This window comes from Paroedura picta, chromosome 5 (genome assembly GCF_049243985.1).
Source record: "Paroedura picta isolate Pp20150507F chromosome 5, Ppicta_v3.0, whole genome shotgun sequence".
NCBI classification, from domain to species: Eukaryota; Metazoa; Chordata; class Lepidosauria; order Squamata; family Gekkonidae; genus Paroedura; species Paroedura picta.
Window position 1 is genome coordinate 14,843,083 of NC_135373.1, and position 15,620 is coordinate 14,858,702.

General features: G+C 50.9%; 1 protein-coding gene across 6 annotated transcripts; it reads left to right on the forward strand.

Annotated features, from left to right (window-relative positions):
* The first annotated feature begins 3,941 nt into the window (after positions 1-3,941).
* B9D2 (B9 domain containing 2) lies at positions 3,942-14,095 on the forward strand. Of its 6 annotated transcripts, none has more exons than XM_077336591.1 (5): positions 3,942-4,441; positions 4,655-4,892; positions 7,551-7,642; positions 11,606-11,731; positions 13,260-14,095. In XM_077336591.1, the coding sequence occupies exons 3-5, from the start codon at positions 7,555-7,557 to the stop codon at positions 13,571-13,573; spliced, it is 528 nt and encodes a 175-aa protein (XP_077192706.1). In that variant the 5' UTR covers positions 3,942-4,441; positions 4,655-4,892; positions 7,551-7,554; the 3' UTR covers positions 13,574-14,095. The 6 variants fall into 6 exon arrangements, with proteins under 6 accessions (XP_077192706.1, XP_077192709.1, XP_077192707.1 ...); XM_077336594.1 differs by having other exon boundaries at positions 4,655-4,849; XM_077336592.1 differs by having other exon boundaries at positions 3,942-4,213.
* Positions 14,096-15,620: the final 1,525 nt, after the last annotated feature.

The window sequence follows — 15,620 nt, forward strand, 5'->3', positions numbered from 1 at the left end:
GTTTGGAGGTGGGACTTCAAAATCATACAATGCCTCAGAGTCCAGCCTTCAAATCAGCCATTTTTGCCTGCAGTTGGTAGGGAGTGGTGCAGGGGTGTCCCTTCTGGCCTATGGGTTATGGCCAGCCCTTACCAGCAACTGTTTGTATTCTTCTAAGGAGCAACCATGAAAGAACCATGTGGGCACATAACATTTTACCAACAGTGAAAACATAGGAGACAGAAGGAACAGGGTCGACACCTGTGTACTATGACTACCCAATGTGTATTAGGGCAGAGGGGCATTTCAGTGAATGTGGCCTAATTCACACAAGAAGGGAAATGACGCAGAACTGGGAGGAATTGGTTGCCGTGTAATCTTCCCTTAAGAAGAGTCTCCAGTCTGATTTTCCCTTCACATGTCTGAGGACATGGCTCTGGAAAACTCATCTGTAACCACTATGCCAAAATTCCCAAAGGTCAGTCCTCTGCCACACTCAACGAACATTCCACACCACAGGCTCTTGACACCCATCTCTCCACACCCATACCCTCATTTGCCACCATGCCACCGCAACCTCCCACACAACACACACATTCAACCCCATGCCCTTACAGACTGGACAACTCCTCCCCTTCCTCTTCCCACTGCCAAGCTCTAGCGCCCGTTGTATTCTTGGATACAACGGGCTCTGCCCCTAGTATATAATAAAACAGTAAAACCACAATTCATAAAAACATCAAACCCAATAAAACATCCAAATATTACAAAAATTTACAATATGGCGGCTAACCAGTTTAATTGTCCTAGACCTCTAATGCTGTTTATCAGAAAATCAGAACAGCTGAGGATGGAAAACAGTTTGGGGTAGTTCCTGCCGGTCTAGCACTTAAGCATGGCAACAGGTAGGGTGCTAGTAGCTGTGAAAAACCATCATCTGGGCTACCTTCGTAATCTCAGCCTCCATAGATAATGAGGAAAAAGATCACACCCAAATTCCTGGCCAAGGGTGCAGATGTCAGTTGCCCTCTTCTTCCCAGCCACAGGACCTCCGTTGTGGAGGGGTTGAGTTTAGTGATGATAATTGTATTATTGTTATTTTGGTTCTCGTTCCATCGTGCACAATAAAGAGCTGAAGGGAGCTCCTCGTGTCCCGGTCTCTGCACATATGGACCTCCAACAGCAACTGTGCTGGTTTGCAATGCAACCCTAGTCCAAATTCCATTGGCCTCTCAGGTGCTCCTGGACTCCTGCTACGAACAGACCATATAAATAGATTTAGTAAAATTGTTTTATAAGATTTAATATGAGGAAGCTTGAATACAATTTCATAGAGGCCCCTGAAGATGTCACAGTTGCCTGAAATCCATGTGTGTGATAGTGAACCTTCTATACCCTTCAAGTAGAAACGTTGCAGGTTAGGAATGTGCACATGTATGCAAGAGCACTCTGTGAAGAGGCTGTTCTCAGGAGACTGTTTCAACAGCAAACTTTACAATACCATCTTGTGAAAGAAGTAACTCTCCCTAGGAGGCCGAGTTACTACAATTGCCCTGAGAATTTAGCCAGTGCAGAGGTGGTGAAGTTACTTGATGGACCAATGGGAATGTGTAAACTGCAATGTAACAAGAAAGGAGTATTATGTGGTATGTCAGCTTTGCTGAAGATCTGTGTTTTCAGTTTCCTATATTTCAGGAGTGGCAAAACTGTAGCTCTTCACATGTACCCCAAGGATCCGTCCTGGGGCCTGTGTTGTTCAACATATTTATAATTTTGGATTAGGGATTAGAGGGGATACTTATTAAATTTGCAGATGATACTGGGAGGGATAGCAAACACAACTGAAGACAGTAACAGAATACAGGATGATCTTGATAGGCTCGAGAAGTGGGCTAAACTGAATAAAATGAAGTTCAATAGGGACAAATGTAAAGTTCTGCATTTAGGTAGGAAAAACCAAATACACCAATATAAGATGGGGGGAGACTTGTCTTGGCAGTAGCATGTGCGAAAAGGATCTAGGAGTCTTAGTAGACCATGCATTGAACATGAGTCAGCAGTGTGACTCAGTGGCTAAACAGGCAAATGGGATTTTGGGCTGTATCAAATGGAGTATTGTGTCCAAATCACAGGAGGTGATGGTACCGCTTTACTCTGCTCTGGTTCAGCCTCACTTGGAGTACTGTGTTCGGTTTTGGGCACCCTAGTTGAAGAGGGATGTAGACAAACTGGAGCATGTCCAGAGGAGGGCAACAAAGATGGTGAGGGGTTTGGAGACCAAGACATATGAAGAAAGGTTGGGGGAGCTTGGTCTGTTTAGCCTGGAGAGGAGATGACCGAGAGGGGATCTGATAACCATCTTCAAGTATTTAAAAGGGTGCCATATAGAGGATGGAGCAGAATTGTTCTCTCTTGCCCCAGAGGGACAGACCAGAACTAATAGGATGAAATTAATTCAAAAGAAATTCCATCTAAACATCAGGAAGAAGTTCCTGACAGTTAGAGCAGTTTCTCAGTGGGCTTCCTCGGGATGTGGTGGGTTCTCCATCTTTGGAAATTTTTAAACAGAGGCTGGAGAGCCATCTGACTGAGAGGCTGATTCTTTGAAGGCAAAGGGGTCGCAGGTTACAGTGGATGAGCGACGGGGATGTGAGTGTCCTGCATAGAGCAGGACTCATGAGGTCCTTTCCAACTCCATTATTCTATGATTCTATGTCCATGGACTACAATTCCCATGAGCCCTGCCTGCATGGGCTCAAGGGAAATGTATTCCATAGACAGCCAGAGATCCACCATTGGGCCACCCCAGCTATATTTGCAAATATATATTTTACTTTTGTTTCTTCCTGGATTATTGTCTAATGCTTTGGATTTTTCATTTAAATTGCTTCTGCTGAACCAGGCTTATTACTAAAAGGGTGATCCATCTCGAGCCAGTTTGGCGTAGTGGTTAGGAGTGCGGACTTCTAATCTGGCATGTCAGGTTCGATTCTGCGCTCCCCCACATGCAGCCAGCTGGGTGACCTTGGGCTCGCCACGGCACTGAGAAAACTGCTCTGACCGAGCCGTGATATCAGGGCTCTCTCAGCCTCACCCACCTCACAGGGTGTCTGTTGTGTGGAGAGGAATGGGAAGGCGACTGTAAGCCGCTTTGAGACTCCTTCGGGTAGAGAAAAGCGGCATATAAGAACCAACTCTTCTTCTTCTTCAGTAATCTCAGGGCTCTCTCAGCCTCACCCACCTCACAGGGTGTCTCTTGTGGGGAGAGGAAAGGGAAGGCGAATGTAAGCCGCTTTGAGCCTCCTTCGGGTAGGGAAAAGCGGCATATAAGAACCAGCTCTTCTTCTTCTACTCTTCTTCTTTCTCTCTGGAGAAGTTGTAATTCCACAACTCTTGCCTCACCAACTGTACAAGATATGGGGGGAATGCCCATTTGGGAGCACAGAGGAGGGCAGTGGGTGGATTTACTCCACTGATGACCCACCTTTCACCCAAACCTGGACCCAAAGCAGCTGCCATTGTTTGCCTCTCCTCCCTTTCAACCTCACAACAATCCTGCGAGGTAGGCTAGGCAGAGAGGGTGGGTGTTTCAAGGTCGTCCAGCAGAGTGGAGATTCAAACCTGGGTCTAACACTGGCTGGAACGGCGTTCAGGCCTCGAATTTGGAGTTGCGAAAGCAACGCCATGCCCCAGCTCCAGGCCTCCGTTCTGCAAAAGGCCGGGCTTCGCATTTGAGCCCAGGGCCTGGTTGCCCTGGCAACAGAGGTGCCCTTATCAAGATGGCGGAGAAGCTCGGCCGAATTGGGTTTTTCCCGTTGCCACACTCGACATGGCCACTTCCTAGCGCCTAAATGTCCGGCTTAATCGGAAGACCGCCACTGCTGATGGATCCTAAATGGTGCGCCGCTCTAGGTGATGATTTTTGCACCGGAACCTCTTTTTCCTCACTCGGTATGGCCGCTCCAGCCTCTGCCTCTTTCCCAGACTCCTTTTCGTGAGCGGAGGCCTTCCAATCAGATTCTCGCGCTGGGCGCGGCTTTCCGGTTACCGCGGCAACAGGGCCTCGGAAGCGCGCGCGGACCGCGAAGATTCCAAGCTGGGAGTGTGCGGCGGCGCGTGCGCAGGAGCAGGGTCCCTTGCACGTGTGAACGTGTTACTTTCGCCTCCTCCCCTAAATCCGTGTTAAGGGAAACGTGGGAAGGCTGAGGACGTATGGCGTGAGTGTGCAGCAAGGGTGAGTTCGCCAAGGGCGTTGCATTCCCAGGCCAGTGGAGTGGAACTTCCATGTCCAGTGGCAATCTTCCTCTGGAAGTGAAAGGGGGATTTCCCTGCCCAACTTCTGCTGGAAACAGAATGCTGGGTGCTCCTCGCCTCCAACAAACTGCCGAGCCAGGAACCTGCAAACCAGGACTGTCAAATTTTATTTATTTATTTTTAGCCCACTCTTCCTTGCAGGCTCAAGGTGAGTTACAACAGATCAAAAAAAAAATACAAATCATGTGTTTCCCCCTTCCTGCTCTTGCACAGATGTGAGGGTAGGATTGCAGAGCTCTCATGGCCCTCACAGTCAGAAACCAAAGGAAGGCCTTTGGCAATTAAGAGAGATCTTCTGCACTCTGGTGGGTGGGGCCCTTTGGCTAGTTTCAGTCTGTGCATCCTCTCCTGCTACCTACAGACCCAGCTCTGGAATTTGGGCAGCAAATACAGCTTCTCAAGCCCTTCTGGAATCTCTTCTGCCACACCCTCACAAAATAGACAAGGAACCCTGCCTGCTGTTGCATGTGGACACCTGAGGCCACCTTGTATTGAACCAGCTCCATCAAGTTCAGTATTGCCTACTCGGACTGGCAGCCGCTCTCCAGGGTCTCAGGTATTACCAGCTCCGACTGGCAGTGGCTCTCCCAGAGTCTCAGGTATTGCTGATCTCGACTGGCAGCTTTCTAGGCTCCATTCATCTCGAGGTGTGGGAATTGAACCTGTGGCCTTCTGTATGCTGAGCAGGTGCCCTGCCACTAAATCACCACCCTTGCCACCTTTTTTGCATGTTCCTCTCCTTCCTTCCTAGCCTGCCCTTCTCAGACAGATGGCAAAATATCAAATCCAATTGTAAGATATTTTCAAAATCCACCCAGTACAAGGCAGCATCTTTTAGATCAACAGAGTTTAATTCTGGGGATAAAGTTTTGTGTGTATGTACAGTTCGTCAGTATCTGAAGAAGTGTGCATGCACATGAAAGCTTATCCCCAGAATTAAACTTTTGTTGGTCTCAAAGATGCCCCGGGACTCCCAATGTTGTTCTGCTACTTCAGACCAACACAGTCACCCACCTCTGTATAGATACAAGAAAAACGTTGTGAAACCATTGTGGCAATCTGCTTGGGATTGAGGTGATGTGACCAGCTTCTGAGAGTGCATATGTTAGTCATCGTCCCCCTTTGTCACTAGGATTCAAGGCGGGTGATGCAGTCTATACAATCAGCAGGCTGGGGCATTCAGTGAACACTGAAATAGGATTAGGGTTGTAGAACCAACCTGAAATCTAAGAACAGAGCTGAACTAAAGCACAGGTTTTAACACAATGCATTAGAATTCAGGGGTGGCCAAACTGCGGCTCTCCAGATAGATGTCCATGGACTCATGGGAATTGTAGTTCTTCATGACCCACCAGAATCAGTTTGCAGAAAGCTGGGGAGCTATTCCATAAGATGGGGCCCCAGTGGAAAAGGTGTATGCTCAAGCAGTTGAAGGTTCTGACTCCTCTGGTCACCCAGTACTGAAGCATTGGCACGTGTGTGAGAGAGGAACTCGCAGGGGTGTGCACAGAGAGCGCTGCAGCATGCACACCCAGCCTCTGACAGAGCACATCATCCCGAATATGTAGCAGGCCTCCTTGCTCCTTTCTCTTGAATATTCACATGGAGCCACCTGGACAGATTGTCATGCTTCATGCACCGCTGGGTGGAGGGGACCCAACTTGTCACCAAGAGCAAAGCATGCCTCGTGTTCCTGCTCCGCCGGTGACACAGTGTTTTATATTTTGTTTTTTGTTTGCATGCCAGGCCCTGCTTTTTTATACTGAAGGCCTGGAGTTTTTTGTTTTTTTGGGGGGGAGGGGAGGGGGGAACAGACCAAAAGCAGAATAAGAGTTAAATGTGACATGAAGGGGTGGGGCAGATCTGATTACTTCCCCGAGAGGGAGCATTGAGAACTCCCCAAAACCTGTTAACATGGGTGCACAATTGATAATGATAGTCTTCCCCCCCTAATTTTTCCTAATGGGCTCAGAACACCAGTTGCCCGCTTATACTTGGGACGAATGGGGCTTCCCCCATTCATGGCACTCATAAAAAGAGTTGGAAGGGATCTCCTGCGTCATTTAGTCCAACCCCACACACAATACAGGACACTCACAACCCTATTGCTCATCCACTGTAACCTGCCACCCCCTTGATCCTTCACAGAATCAGCCTCTCCATCAGGTGGCTATCCAGCTTCTGTTTAAAAATTTCCAAAAATGGAGAACCCATCACCTCCTGAGGAAGCCTGTTCCACTGAGGAACCACTCTAACTATCACAAACTACTTCCGGATGCTTCTCCTCTACATGTAGCCACCTGGGTGACCATGGGCTAGTCACAGCCCTGATAGAAGCTGTTCTCACAGCAGTTCTCTCAGAGCTCCCTCAGCCTTACCTACTCCCTAGGGTGTCTGTTGTAGGGAGAGAAAAGGAAAGGTGATGGTCGCCACTTTGAGACTCCTTCTGGCAGAGAAAAACGGCATATGAGAACCAACTCTTCTTCTTGGTTGTTGGTGGGGAAGATCAGTTTACAGGAAGCATTGCACACCAAGGTCTTGGGTGGAAGGCAGTTAGCAGAGAGAGGATGTTAAATAATGGAGGGGACAGAACACCTTCCCTTTGGAGGAAGAGTGCAGAGGTTCAGGCGCTTTAGCTTGGGGAAATGACATCTGAGGGGTGGCTTTATGGTGGTTTACAAAATTATGTATGGGATAGAGAAGGCAGGGAAAGAAATCCATTTCTTCCTTTCTCACAGTTATAGGAACTGGTGGAAACTCAATGGAATTAATAAGCAGCAGGCTTAAAACTGATCGAAGGGAGTCCTCCTTCACCCAAAGTGTCACGAACATGTGGAATTCCCTGTCACAGGAAGCTACAAACATCGAAAGCTTGCTAAGTCTCAAAAACTGTGAATGGATTCCAAGTTGGCGCTTCACGCTGGGCTTTTTCTTTGAAGCTCTTTGGCTCAATTACAGCAGCCTTTGTGATCAGATCCCACCCCCCACCCCCACCCCCAGTAGTTCTCGAGCATTTTAAGAATGACTGCTTTGTATCTTCTTATCCTCTTGTGGAGGATCCCATTAAGACATGTTCAGAGGAATGATCTCTGGGTGGTTAGGGGGAGGCATTGCTGGGGGGTTGCCGAGGGGCTGAATTTCACTCAAATATAAGTTTGCATACCATGCAGTAACAAAAGTGGAAGCCATCTTGAGTGATTTGCGGTGTGGCAGCCAGGATCTTCCTTCGTCATAAAACCAAAATTCTTCTACCACAGGGCCATGGCAGAAGTGCATGTGATTGGTCAGATCGTGGGAGCCAGCGGATTCCCCAGCAGCAGCCTCTTTTGCAAATGGGGCATCCACACAGGTGGGTGGAGCCTCATACTTTGGGAATCAAGGGGCGGAAAGGGTCTTGAGCCAGCAGATGTTGACACCCTAGCCCTGGGAGGCGGAGTCGGATCTCCCGGGCTCAGTTGGGAAGGACAGTTGCTCAGATAGCACAAGATCCCAGAGTAAGACCCTAGTCATCTCCCGCATGCTCATGGAATAAATTTTTGCCTTGGGCAACAGCTTCCCCGGCTTCAGCTCAATGCCACAGTCCGTTTTTCGGTGTGTGCGGGGGGAAAATTTGTCACATTCACACTCCTCGAATATATCCCGCAGGTCCCAATATGCTTTGGGCAGGACAGCCCATTCCTCCTGACCCACCCCTGCATGTTCATCATGTCCCTGAGTCTCATAGTGGGGGCAAGCTGCCCTGCAATGATTTCGACAACCCAGATCATAAAATGTTAGTACCCATGCTCTCCGTCCGACACTGGGATCATGTTTCCAGAGCCAGCCCAGCACGAAAGGGAAAGCCACCCCTTTCTCATGACGACGGGTTCTCTCAGCAGCATCGTAGGCTGGCAGTTTCTCGTCTGTGGGAAGCCAGGTCGCTTGCCACCTTCTCACTGGCATCCCAGGCCTCCACCATTTCTAGGATGCGCAGACTCCCCCCACCAGGTGGACCCAGCCCAACAGGGTCCTAGGCTGACTCTGGAAACATTCGCCTGACCCAAGCACTGTGACAGTCACCTTGTTCCATTTGTAGACTTTTGCCGAGAGGCGACAAAACTCAATGAGATACTGGGAGACGGTCTTAATTCCCTGGCATAGCCTCTGGAATTGCTCTTGAGCCACATCCGCATGCCGCGCGTCTTCAGAGTGGGTGCGCAAAGTTGCATGAACAACTCATAGTCCAGCATGTCCAGGGCCTCCATATTGAACAGCCCCACGTACCATTCGGCTGCCTCAACATGGTGTACTGTCTCTGCCCCGTCAGCGAAGAGGTGCACAGAGTCAGTCATGTACGCATGTACCTGCAGCAGGAAATAAGCTGCAATAAGCAGGAAATAGGGGTTCTGGGGCCCTTTATTAGAAATGCAAGGTCCAGTCTCGACCCTAACAATGCGTACCTGCCCCATCCGCCACTCCTGTTCCGTCAGTGGTGCAGATGGGGCTATGGTTGACATCCCAGCGCCCTTCCCTAGGGTCGAAGTTCCAGGGTCGGAAGACTCCGATTCTGAACTTGACCTGGACTCCTCGTCCCACTCCTCGTGGAGTTCTTTTCCCAATTCGGTCATGAAACGCCAACAGGCCCCTCTCACCTTCTTGCCTTTTCCCAAACATATTGCAGCAAGTAGGTCCGTGGCAGTGTCCAGCTCTGTTATAGCATGAGCATGTCGCAGCCAACCACCGTCTACATATCCAGGTGACTCCTCGCTCCCATGGGCAACCAGAGAATGGGGCCCTTTTCATACCAGGTCAGGGTCCAGGTTCCTCGATGCTTTGTCACATTTTGGGATGTCCTAGGTGGTGTACCCATTACCTTCACTGTCTCTGACAACCATGGCACAGTGCATTTCTCCTTTTCTTTTTCTTATCCTTCTTGGTTGCCTGAGTGGAGGCAGCCGCCTCACACTCCGTTGCGGCCTCAGCCGATTGGGTTTCTAGAGCCTTTTCCTCTGTCTGCATGATGAGCATGGGGGAAATGCTCCAAATGGAGTTCTGACTAACTGTGAGAGACTTCAAATTCTAAATCAGCAGACTCTTTGAATGAAATTTCTTTATTAGAAATGCAAGCATCTACGTTGAAGGCAGAGTCAGAACTGACTCACAAAGTATAGGGTAGGAGATATAGGGGCTCAAGGGGACTCCACCTCCCCTGGGAACTTGAACCAGACACAGTTCAAACGAAGTCATAATATGGAGATAACAGTCCATTTATCAAGGGACAGGAAGATGTGGGAACCAAACAGAGGGCAATAAGGGAGAGGGAAATAAGGGAAATAGAGGGCAATAATGGAGGGGATGTGAGGAATGTTTGTGGAGGTTGTTACGCATAAAATACCACAGCAGGAAATCAACCTTGAAGTGTCAAACGAAAACAATTAGGTTACATCAGGGCATAAAGGTCAGGTTAGATGGACACTAAATCACAGCAGAGATATAATCATGGCAGAAATACATGGGGATTTCTGACGGAAACTCTTCACCTGGACAGAAACTCCTTGCCTGCTGTTGCGGATTGCAGCAAGGCAGTGTGGTGTTGTGGCTAAGAGCAGTGGCAATCCAGGTTTGATTCCCACTCCCCCACAGGTAGCCAGCTGAATGACCTCTCAGAGCTCTCTCAGCCTCACCTACCTCACAGGGTGTCTGTTGTGGGGAGAGGAAAGGGAAGGTAGAATCATAGAATCATAGAGTTGGAAGGGGCCACACAGGCCATCCAGGCCATCTAGCTCAACGCAGGATCAGCCCTAAGCATCCTAAAGCATCCAAGAAAAGTGTGTATCCAACCTTTGCTTGAAGACTGCCAGTGAGGGGGAGCTCACCACCTCCTTAGGCAGCCTATTCCACTGCTGAACTACTCCGACTGTGAAAATTTTTTCCTGATATCTAGCCTATATCGTTGAACTTGTAGTTTAAACCCATTACTGCGTGTCCTCTCCTCTGCAGCCAACGGAAACAACATCCTGCCCTCCTCCAAGTGACAACCTTTCAGATACTTAAAGAGGGCTATCATGTCCCCTCTCAACCTCCTTTTCTCCAGGCTGAACATTCCCAAGTCCCTCAACCTATCTTCATAGGGCTTGGTCCCTTGGTCCCAGATCATCCTCATCGCTCTCCTCTGTACCCTTTCAATTTTATTGACGTCCTTCTTGAAGTGAGGCCTCCAGAACTGCACACAGTACTCCAGGTGTGGTCTGAGCTGTGCCGTATACCAGTGGTCCCCAACCTGCGGGCTGCGAAGGCCATGGCGCCGGGACGCAGCTCCCTCTCCCCGCCCCCCCCCCGCAGTAAAAAACTTCCCAGGCCGCAAGCTTGCGGCCCGGGAAGCTACTTACTGCGGGAGGGCGGGGAGAAGGAATCGGGGCCGGGCTGTGCCCGTGCAGGCCGCGCCCGCGCGGCCCGATCCGCAGGCGCGGCCCGATCCGCAGGCGCGGCCCGATCCGCAGGCGCGGCCCGACCTGCGGGCGTGGCTCGCGGGCGCGGCCCGATCTGCGGGCGTGGCTTCCGGGCGTGGGCCGATCCGTGGGCGCGGCTCGCGGGCGCGGACGGGCGCGGCTCGATGCGCGGGCACGGCCCGCGGGCGCAGCCAGAAGCGTGGGCCTGCCCTGCCGGTCCCCAGCCTAATAAAGGTTGGGGACCACTGCCGTATACAATGGGACTATGACATCTTGTGATTTTGATGTGATGCCCCTGTTGATACAATTCCCAGGTATTTGAACCTACTGACTTCTTCAGTTTTATAGTCGTCTAGTTTCCAAATTTTTGGTTTTGTTCTCTTGCTGAAAACCATGACCTTTGTCTTTTGGTAGTTTGGTGAGAGCCAGTTTGGTATAGTGGTTAGCAGTGCAGACTTCTAATCGGCCGAGCCGGGTTTGATTCTGTGCTCCCCCACATGCAGCCAGCTGGGTGACCTTGGGCTCGCCACGGCACTGATAAAACTGTTCTGACTGGGCAGTATCAGCGCTCTCTCAGCCTCACCCACCCCACAGGGTGTCTGTTGTGGGGAGAGGAAGGGAAGGCAACTATAAGCCGCTTTGAGCCTCCTTCGGGTAGGGAAAAGCGGTATATAAGAACCTACTCTTCTTCTTCTTCTTCTTCTTCTTCTTCTTCTTCTTCTTCTTCTTCTTCTTCTTCTTCTTCTTCTTCTTCTTCTTCTTCTTCTTCTTCTGTTGGAGTTGTTCTTCTTTACCGTAACTGCTAAGCCTCAGCATTCTTTTGACTCCTTCTTTGTTCTTTCCTCCTTCCAACTCCCTCGCCCCACGCTGCTGTCCCTCTCCAGGTGGCGCATGGAAGCTGCTCTCCGGGCTTCGGGAAGGGCAGACCCAAGTCGACCACCCCCAGCTGGATGATGTGGCCTACTGGTCCCACCCCATCGATGTCCACTTTGCCACCAAAGGTTTGCAAGGTTAGAACTTGTCCCCCCCCCCCCAATCCACCCAACTGGCCTACCTCCATCTCCTCCAGACTTCTTGCTTCTTATCCTCTGGCGGCTCTTTTAGGGGACAGCGTTGCAATCTGGAGAGAAGTTTCCATGCCTCCGTGCTTCCCTGAGACTCCGGGGAGGGCGGCATAGAAATATAATAAATATATAAATATATAAATATATAAATAAATAAATGGCCCGCTTTCCCAGCATTCACCTTAAAAACATTTTTTAAAGAAATCAGAGCAAGTTTGGTGTTGGGGATAGGTGTGGCGGCCTCTGATCTGGAGAACCAGGTTTGATTCCTCACCACCTCCATATGGCTAGGTGCTTTGGGCTAGTCACAGTAGTCTCACTCAGCCTCAACTCCCTCACAGGGTGCCTGTTGTGGGGAGAGGAAGAAGAGTTGGTCCTTGTACCCCACTTTTCACTTTCCCGAAGGAGTCTCAAAGCGGCTTACAGTCGCCCTCCCTTCCTCTCCCCACAGTAGACACCCTGTGAGGGAGGTGGGATTGAGGAAGTGAGAGCAGATCTATCAAGACTGTGACTGGCCCATGTTCACCCAGCTGCTTGCATGTGGAGGAATGAGGAATCCAACGTGGCTCTCCAGATTAGAAGCTGGTTCTCGTAACCACGACACAACCTTTGGGAAGGAAAGGGAAAGGCAGTTTTAAGCTTTTTGGGGGCTCCTTCAGGTAGCAAAAACCAGCTCTTCTTGTGACGGGATCTGGACTCCTGGTCTCGGCAATGCAATGCCTTTGGGTTGTGTTTCCCCATTTCCCCCTGCCCCGTGTGATTGGCAGTCTCAGGGGAAATGAATCCGTGTATGTTGAGCCCTACTGGCAGACAAAAGGGCATTGCCCAGGGGATTAATCGGCAGACCTTTTGTGCCCAGCTTAGCACCCGCTTCTTTTCAAGCGTGGCAGAGCTCGGCTGTGGGCATCAAGGGAGGTGGGGGCAGGCCAATCCGGGGGGGGGGGAGCTACCGTAAGTCTCCTGCTGCCTCTTTCTTTCTTTCTTCCTTCCCGGCTGACAATGCTCAACAATAATTAATAAATTTTGCCTTTACAGCCGGAATGAGGGCGTTCAAGCGAGCAGAGAAAAACGAGAGCCATCTTAACCTTTGCCAAAGATGAAGCAGTGGCTGCTGAATCAGAGGGGGGATGTCAGGTGCAGGCTCAGGCTGGGAGGGTGAGACCTCAGAGGGAGGAAGATGGGAAAAGACTCGCAGAAAAGGGTGGGTCCCAGCGCTGATAATCATTTTGCATGTTTGGAGTCTGTCAAGCACCACACGTGCCTTCTTGTTCCGTTAGTGTTCACAACAGCCCTGCGGGGTGAGCCACTGTCGCTCCCCCCAGATCAATGAGTCTGGGAGTGGCAGGCCCTGAGACTCATCTAGCTGTCGTTGGAACGGCCCGCCTTGCAGGGCTCATATAAGGCCAGACGTGGGCCACATACTTTGAGAGGCCCGCAAATCGCTGTGTGTTGATTTCTCGTCCCCCCATGACAGGCTGGCCCAAACTGCATGTCCAGGTGTGGCACCAAGATTCCTTTGGGCGCTGCGAGCTCTACGGCTATGGCTTCTGCCACGTGCCCTCCAGCCCTGGCTTCCACCACATGGACTGCGTGACCTGGCGTCCCCTGGGCTCCTGGCAGGAGCAGATCTCCCAGCGATTCGTGGGGGGCGGCCCCCAGTTGCTGAACAGCGACCTGATCTACACGGGGGGCGACCGCTACCGCTTGCAGACCTCTGCCATGGGCACCGTCCACCTGCAGCTGGCCGTCCTCCTGCGGAACTTTGACCGCTATGGCGTGGAGGCCTGAACTTGGTCAGGATGGAACTCCAGCTCTTCTCTTCTGCAACACTCTTTGGTTGCCTTTGGGCGGGGGGGGGGGGGGGAAGTACTTCTGCTGGGAGGGAGCCTGCTCGCGGATGGCTCAGTTGGCAGGCGCATGGGATGGGGGGGCCACATATGGCTCCTGCCCCACTCCATCGGCCCCCACTCTCCTTCCGTCGGCTGTCAAGAGGCAGACATTGGGCCCCCTGCTCTTGACCAAGGCAGTCTGATGTGGCTCTCTGTTGGCACGGCCAGGTTCTCTTAACAGCGCGAGCCACAAGACTGGCTTCCACAGGTTCCCTCCATGTGCCTTTTGCGGCCTAAAAGAGTTCATGCTGGTGGGCTTCCCGTTTCACAGAATGCCGTTTGCCTGGGTGTTTGTCCCCAAGAAACAGAAAGCAACATTTGTCATCTTTTTGCTGCCCTCCATGACCCCTGTCCTCTGCCCGGCAACATTGCCTTGAAATAATTGTTCTGTATGTGCATTAAATGTGTTTTTCCCTCCCAAGGACTTCTGTGTGATGCTTGTGAAGGAGAGAATCCTGTGGGAGGCTCTGTCTGACTTCCGAATCAAACCCAGGAAGCGGTTGCAGGTCATTGGGTTAATCCAGACCACTGCCGTGGTTGACAACAGTGAGAGAGGATCGCCGTCTGGTGACTCGGCAGAGAAGCTGGGGAGGGGGGGAGCACAAAGGATTTAAATCAGGCAGGGCGGATGTGTGGTCAAGTTCTGTGGCCTAGGAATTCTTGCGGAACTTGAGGGGGGTAAACTCCACGTAAAACTGCCCGCCTGCTGTGGGACAGGACCTGTTCCCCCTCCCCCTTTAGTTCCGGGCCTCCGCTGGATACCTGGCCGAGAGCCTCCCAAAAGCTCAGCCAGAAAGGAAGGATTAAACCCACCCACACGTAGGAGGTTGGGCGGTTTCAAAGCTTTTGCCCACTGCCGGGCCGTGACCTCCGGTCATTTCCTGGCTTACCTACAACTTGGCCTGTTCCGCCTTGTCTGACTGCGGCTCGTGAGCCTCTCTCTTCTGCGGGGTCTGCTCCAGGTCTGTTGCCTCAGGGGATCCTAAACTCTTACACTGGGGAGGGGGAAGGATGTCCGGTCTCTCTACAAGAGAGCCCATTACCAGATCCAGGTTGGGAAACGTCCGGAGATCTGGGCAAATGGGACTTGGGGAGGGGAGGGACCTCAGTGGGGTCTAGTGCTGTAGAGCCCCCCTTCCAAAGCAGCCATTTTCTGCAGGGGAACTGATCTCGGTTGTCTGGAGATCAGCTGTAATTCTGGGGGATCCCCAGGGCCCACCTGGAGGCTAAATGTCAGAAATGAACGGGTAGACAATACTAACAAGAAAAAGAAGAAAGCTCTGTGAAAGATACAGTAATGCAGTGGCAGTTACCTAAATATGGGTTTGAAAATACAGTTATCGAAACATTTTTGTCTGCTACATTTCTAACAGGACACCATTTGGAAGATAATTGAAAAAGGCAGGCCCGAAAATGCGAATTACCATCTTATCTAGCGACTGAGCCACTTCCTTAACACTTTGTCTTTAACACTTTTTAAGAAATAAACATATTTTGTTTATTTGTTGTCATTTTAAAACAAAATCAGAGTCCGGTGGCACCTTTAAGACCAACAAAGATTTATTCAAGGCGTGAGCTTTCCAGTGCAAGCCCTCTTCCTTGTCATTTTGTTATGTATAATGTGTCGGCTATTTTGACACTTGGTAAGTATATTCAGATTGGATATGCTTGTGCAGCATGTATCCGTTTGCAGAGCAGACATGGTTGCTGATAATGACATTGCATTAAAGATATGGTTATATTTAAACCGCTGCTGCGGAGCGGTCTAAATAAAATGCTAAGGGCTAAAGGGGAGGACAAAGGGGCAGGCTCTGTCCAGGATAAAAACTTGGGGGGGCCAAGCGGCTCCTGATTGGCCGCTCCGAATGTCACTCCAGGGCCAAGAGGGCAATACGCGTGGCTCCCCATTGCCTAGTTGGCCCGTCCTCGGATCGGCCGCCCGGGGA

Bases quoted from the DNA above. Each gene is read 5' to 3' on its own strand.
- B9D2 (XM_077336591.1), top strand. From the start codon at position 7,555: ATGGCAGAAGTGCATGTGATTGGTCAGATCGTGGGAGCCAGCGGATTC. The intron at 7,643-11,605 runs GTGGGTGGAGCC...GTCCCTCTCCAG, and splicing joins CAAATGGGGCATCCACACAG to GTGGCGCATGGAAGCTGCTC. The intron at 11,732-13,259 runs GTTAGAACTTGT...CCCCCATGACAG, and splicing joins TGCCACCAAAGGTTTGCAAG to GCTGGCCCAAACTGCATGTC.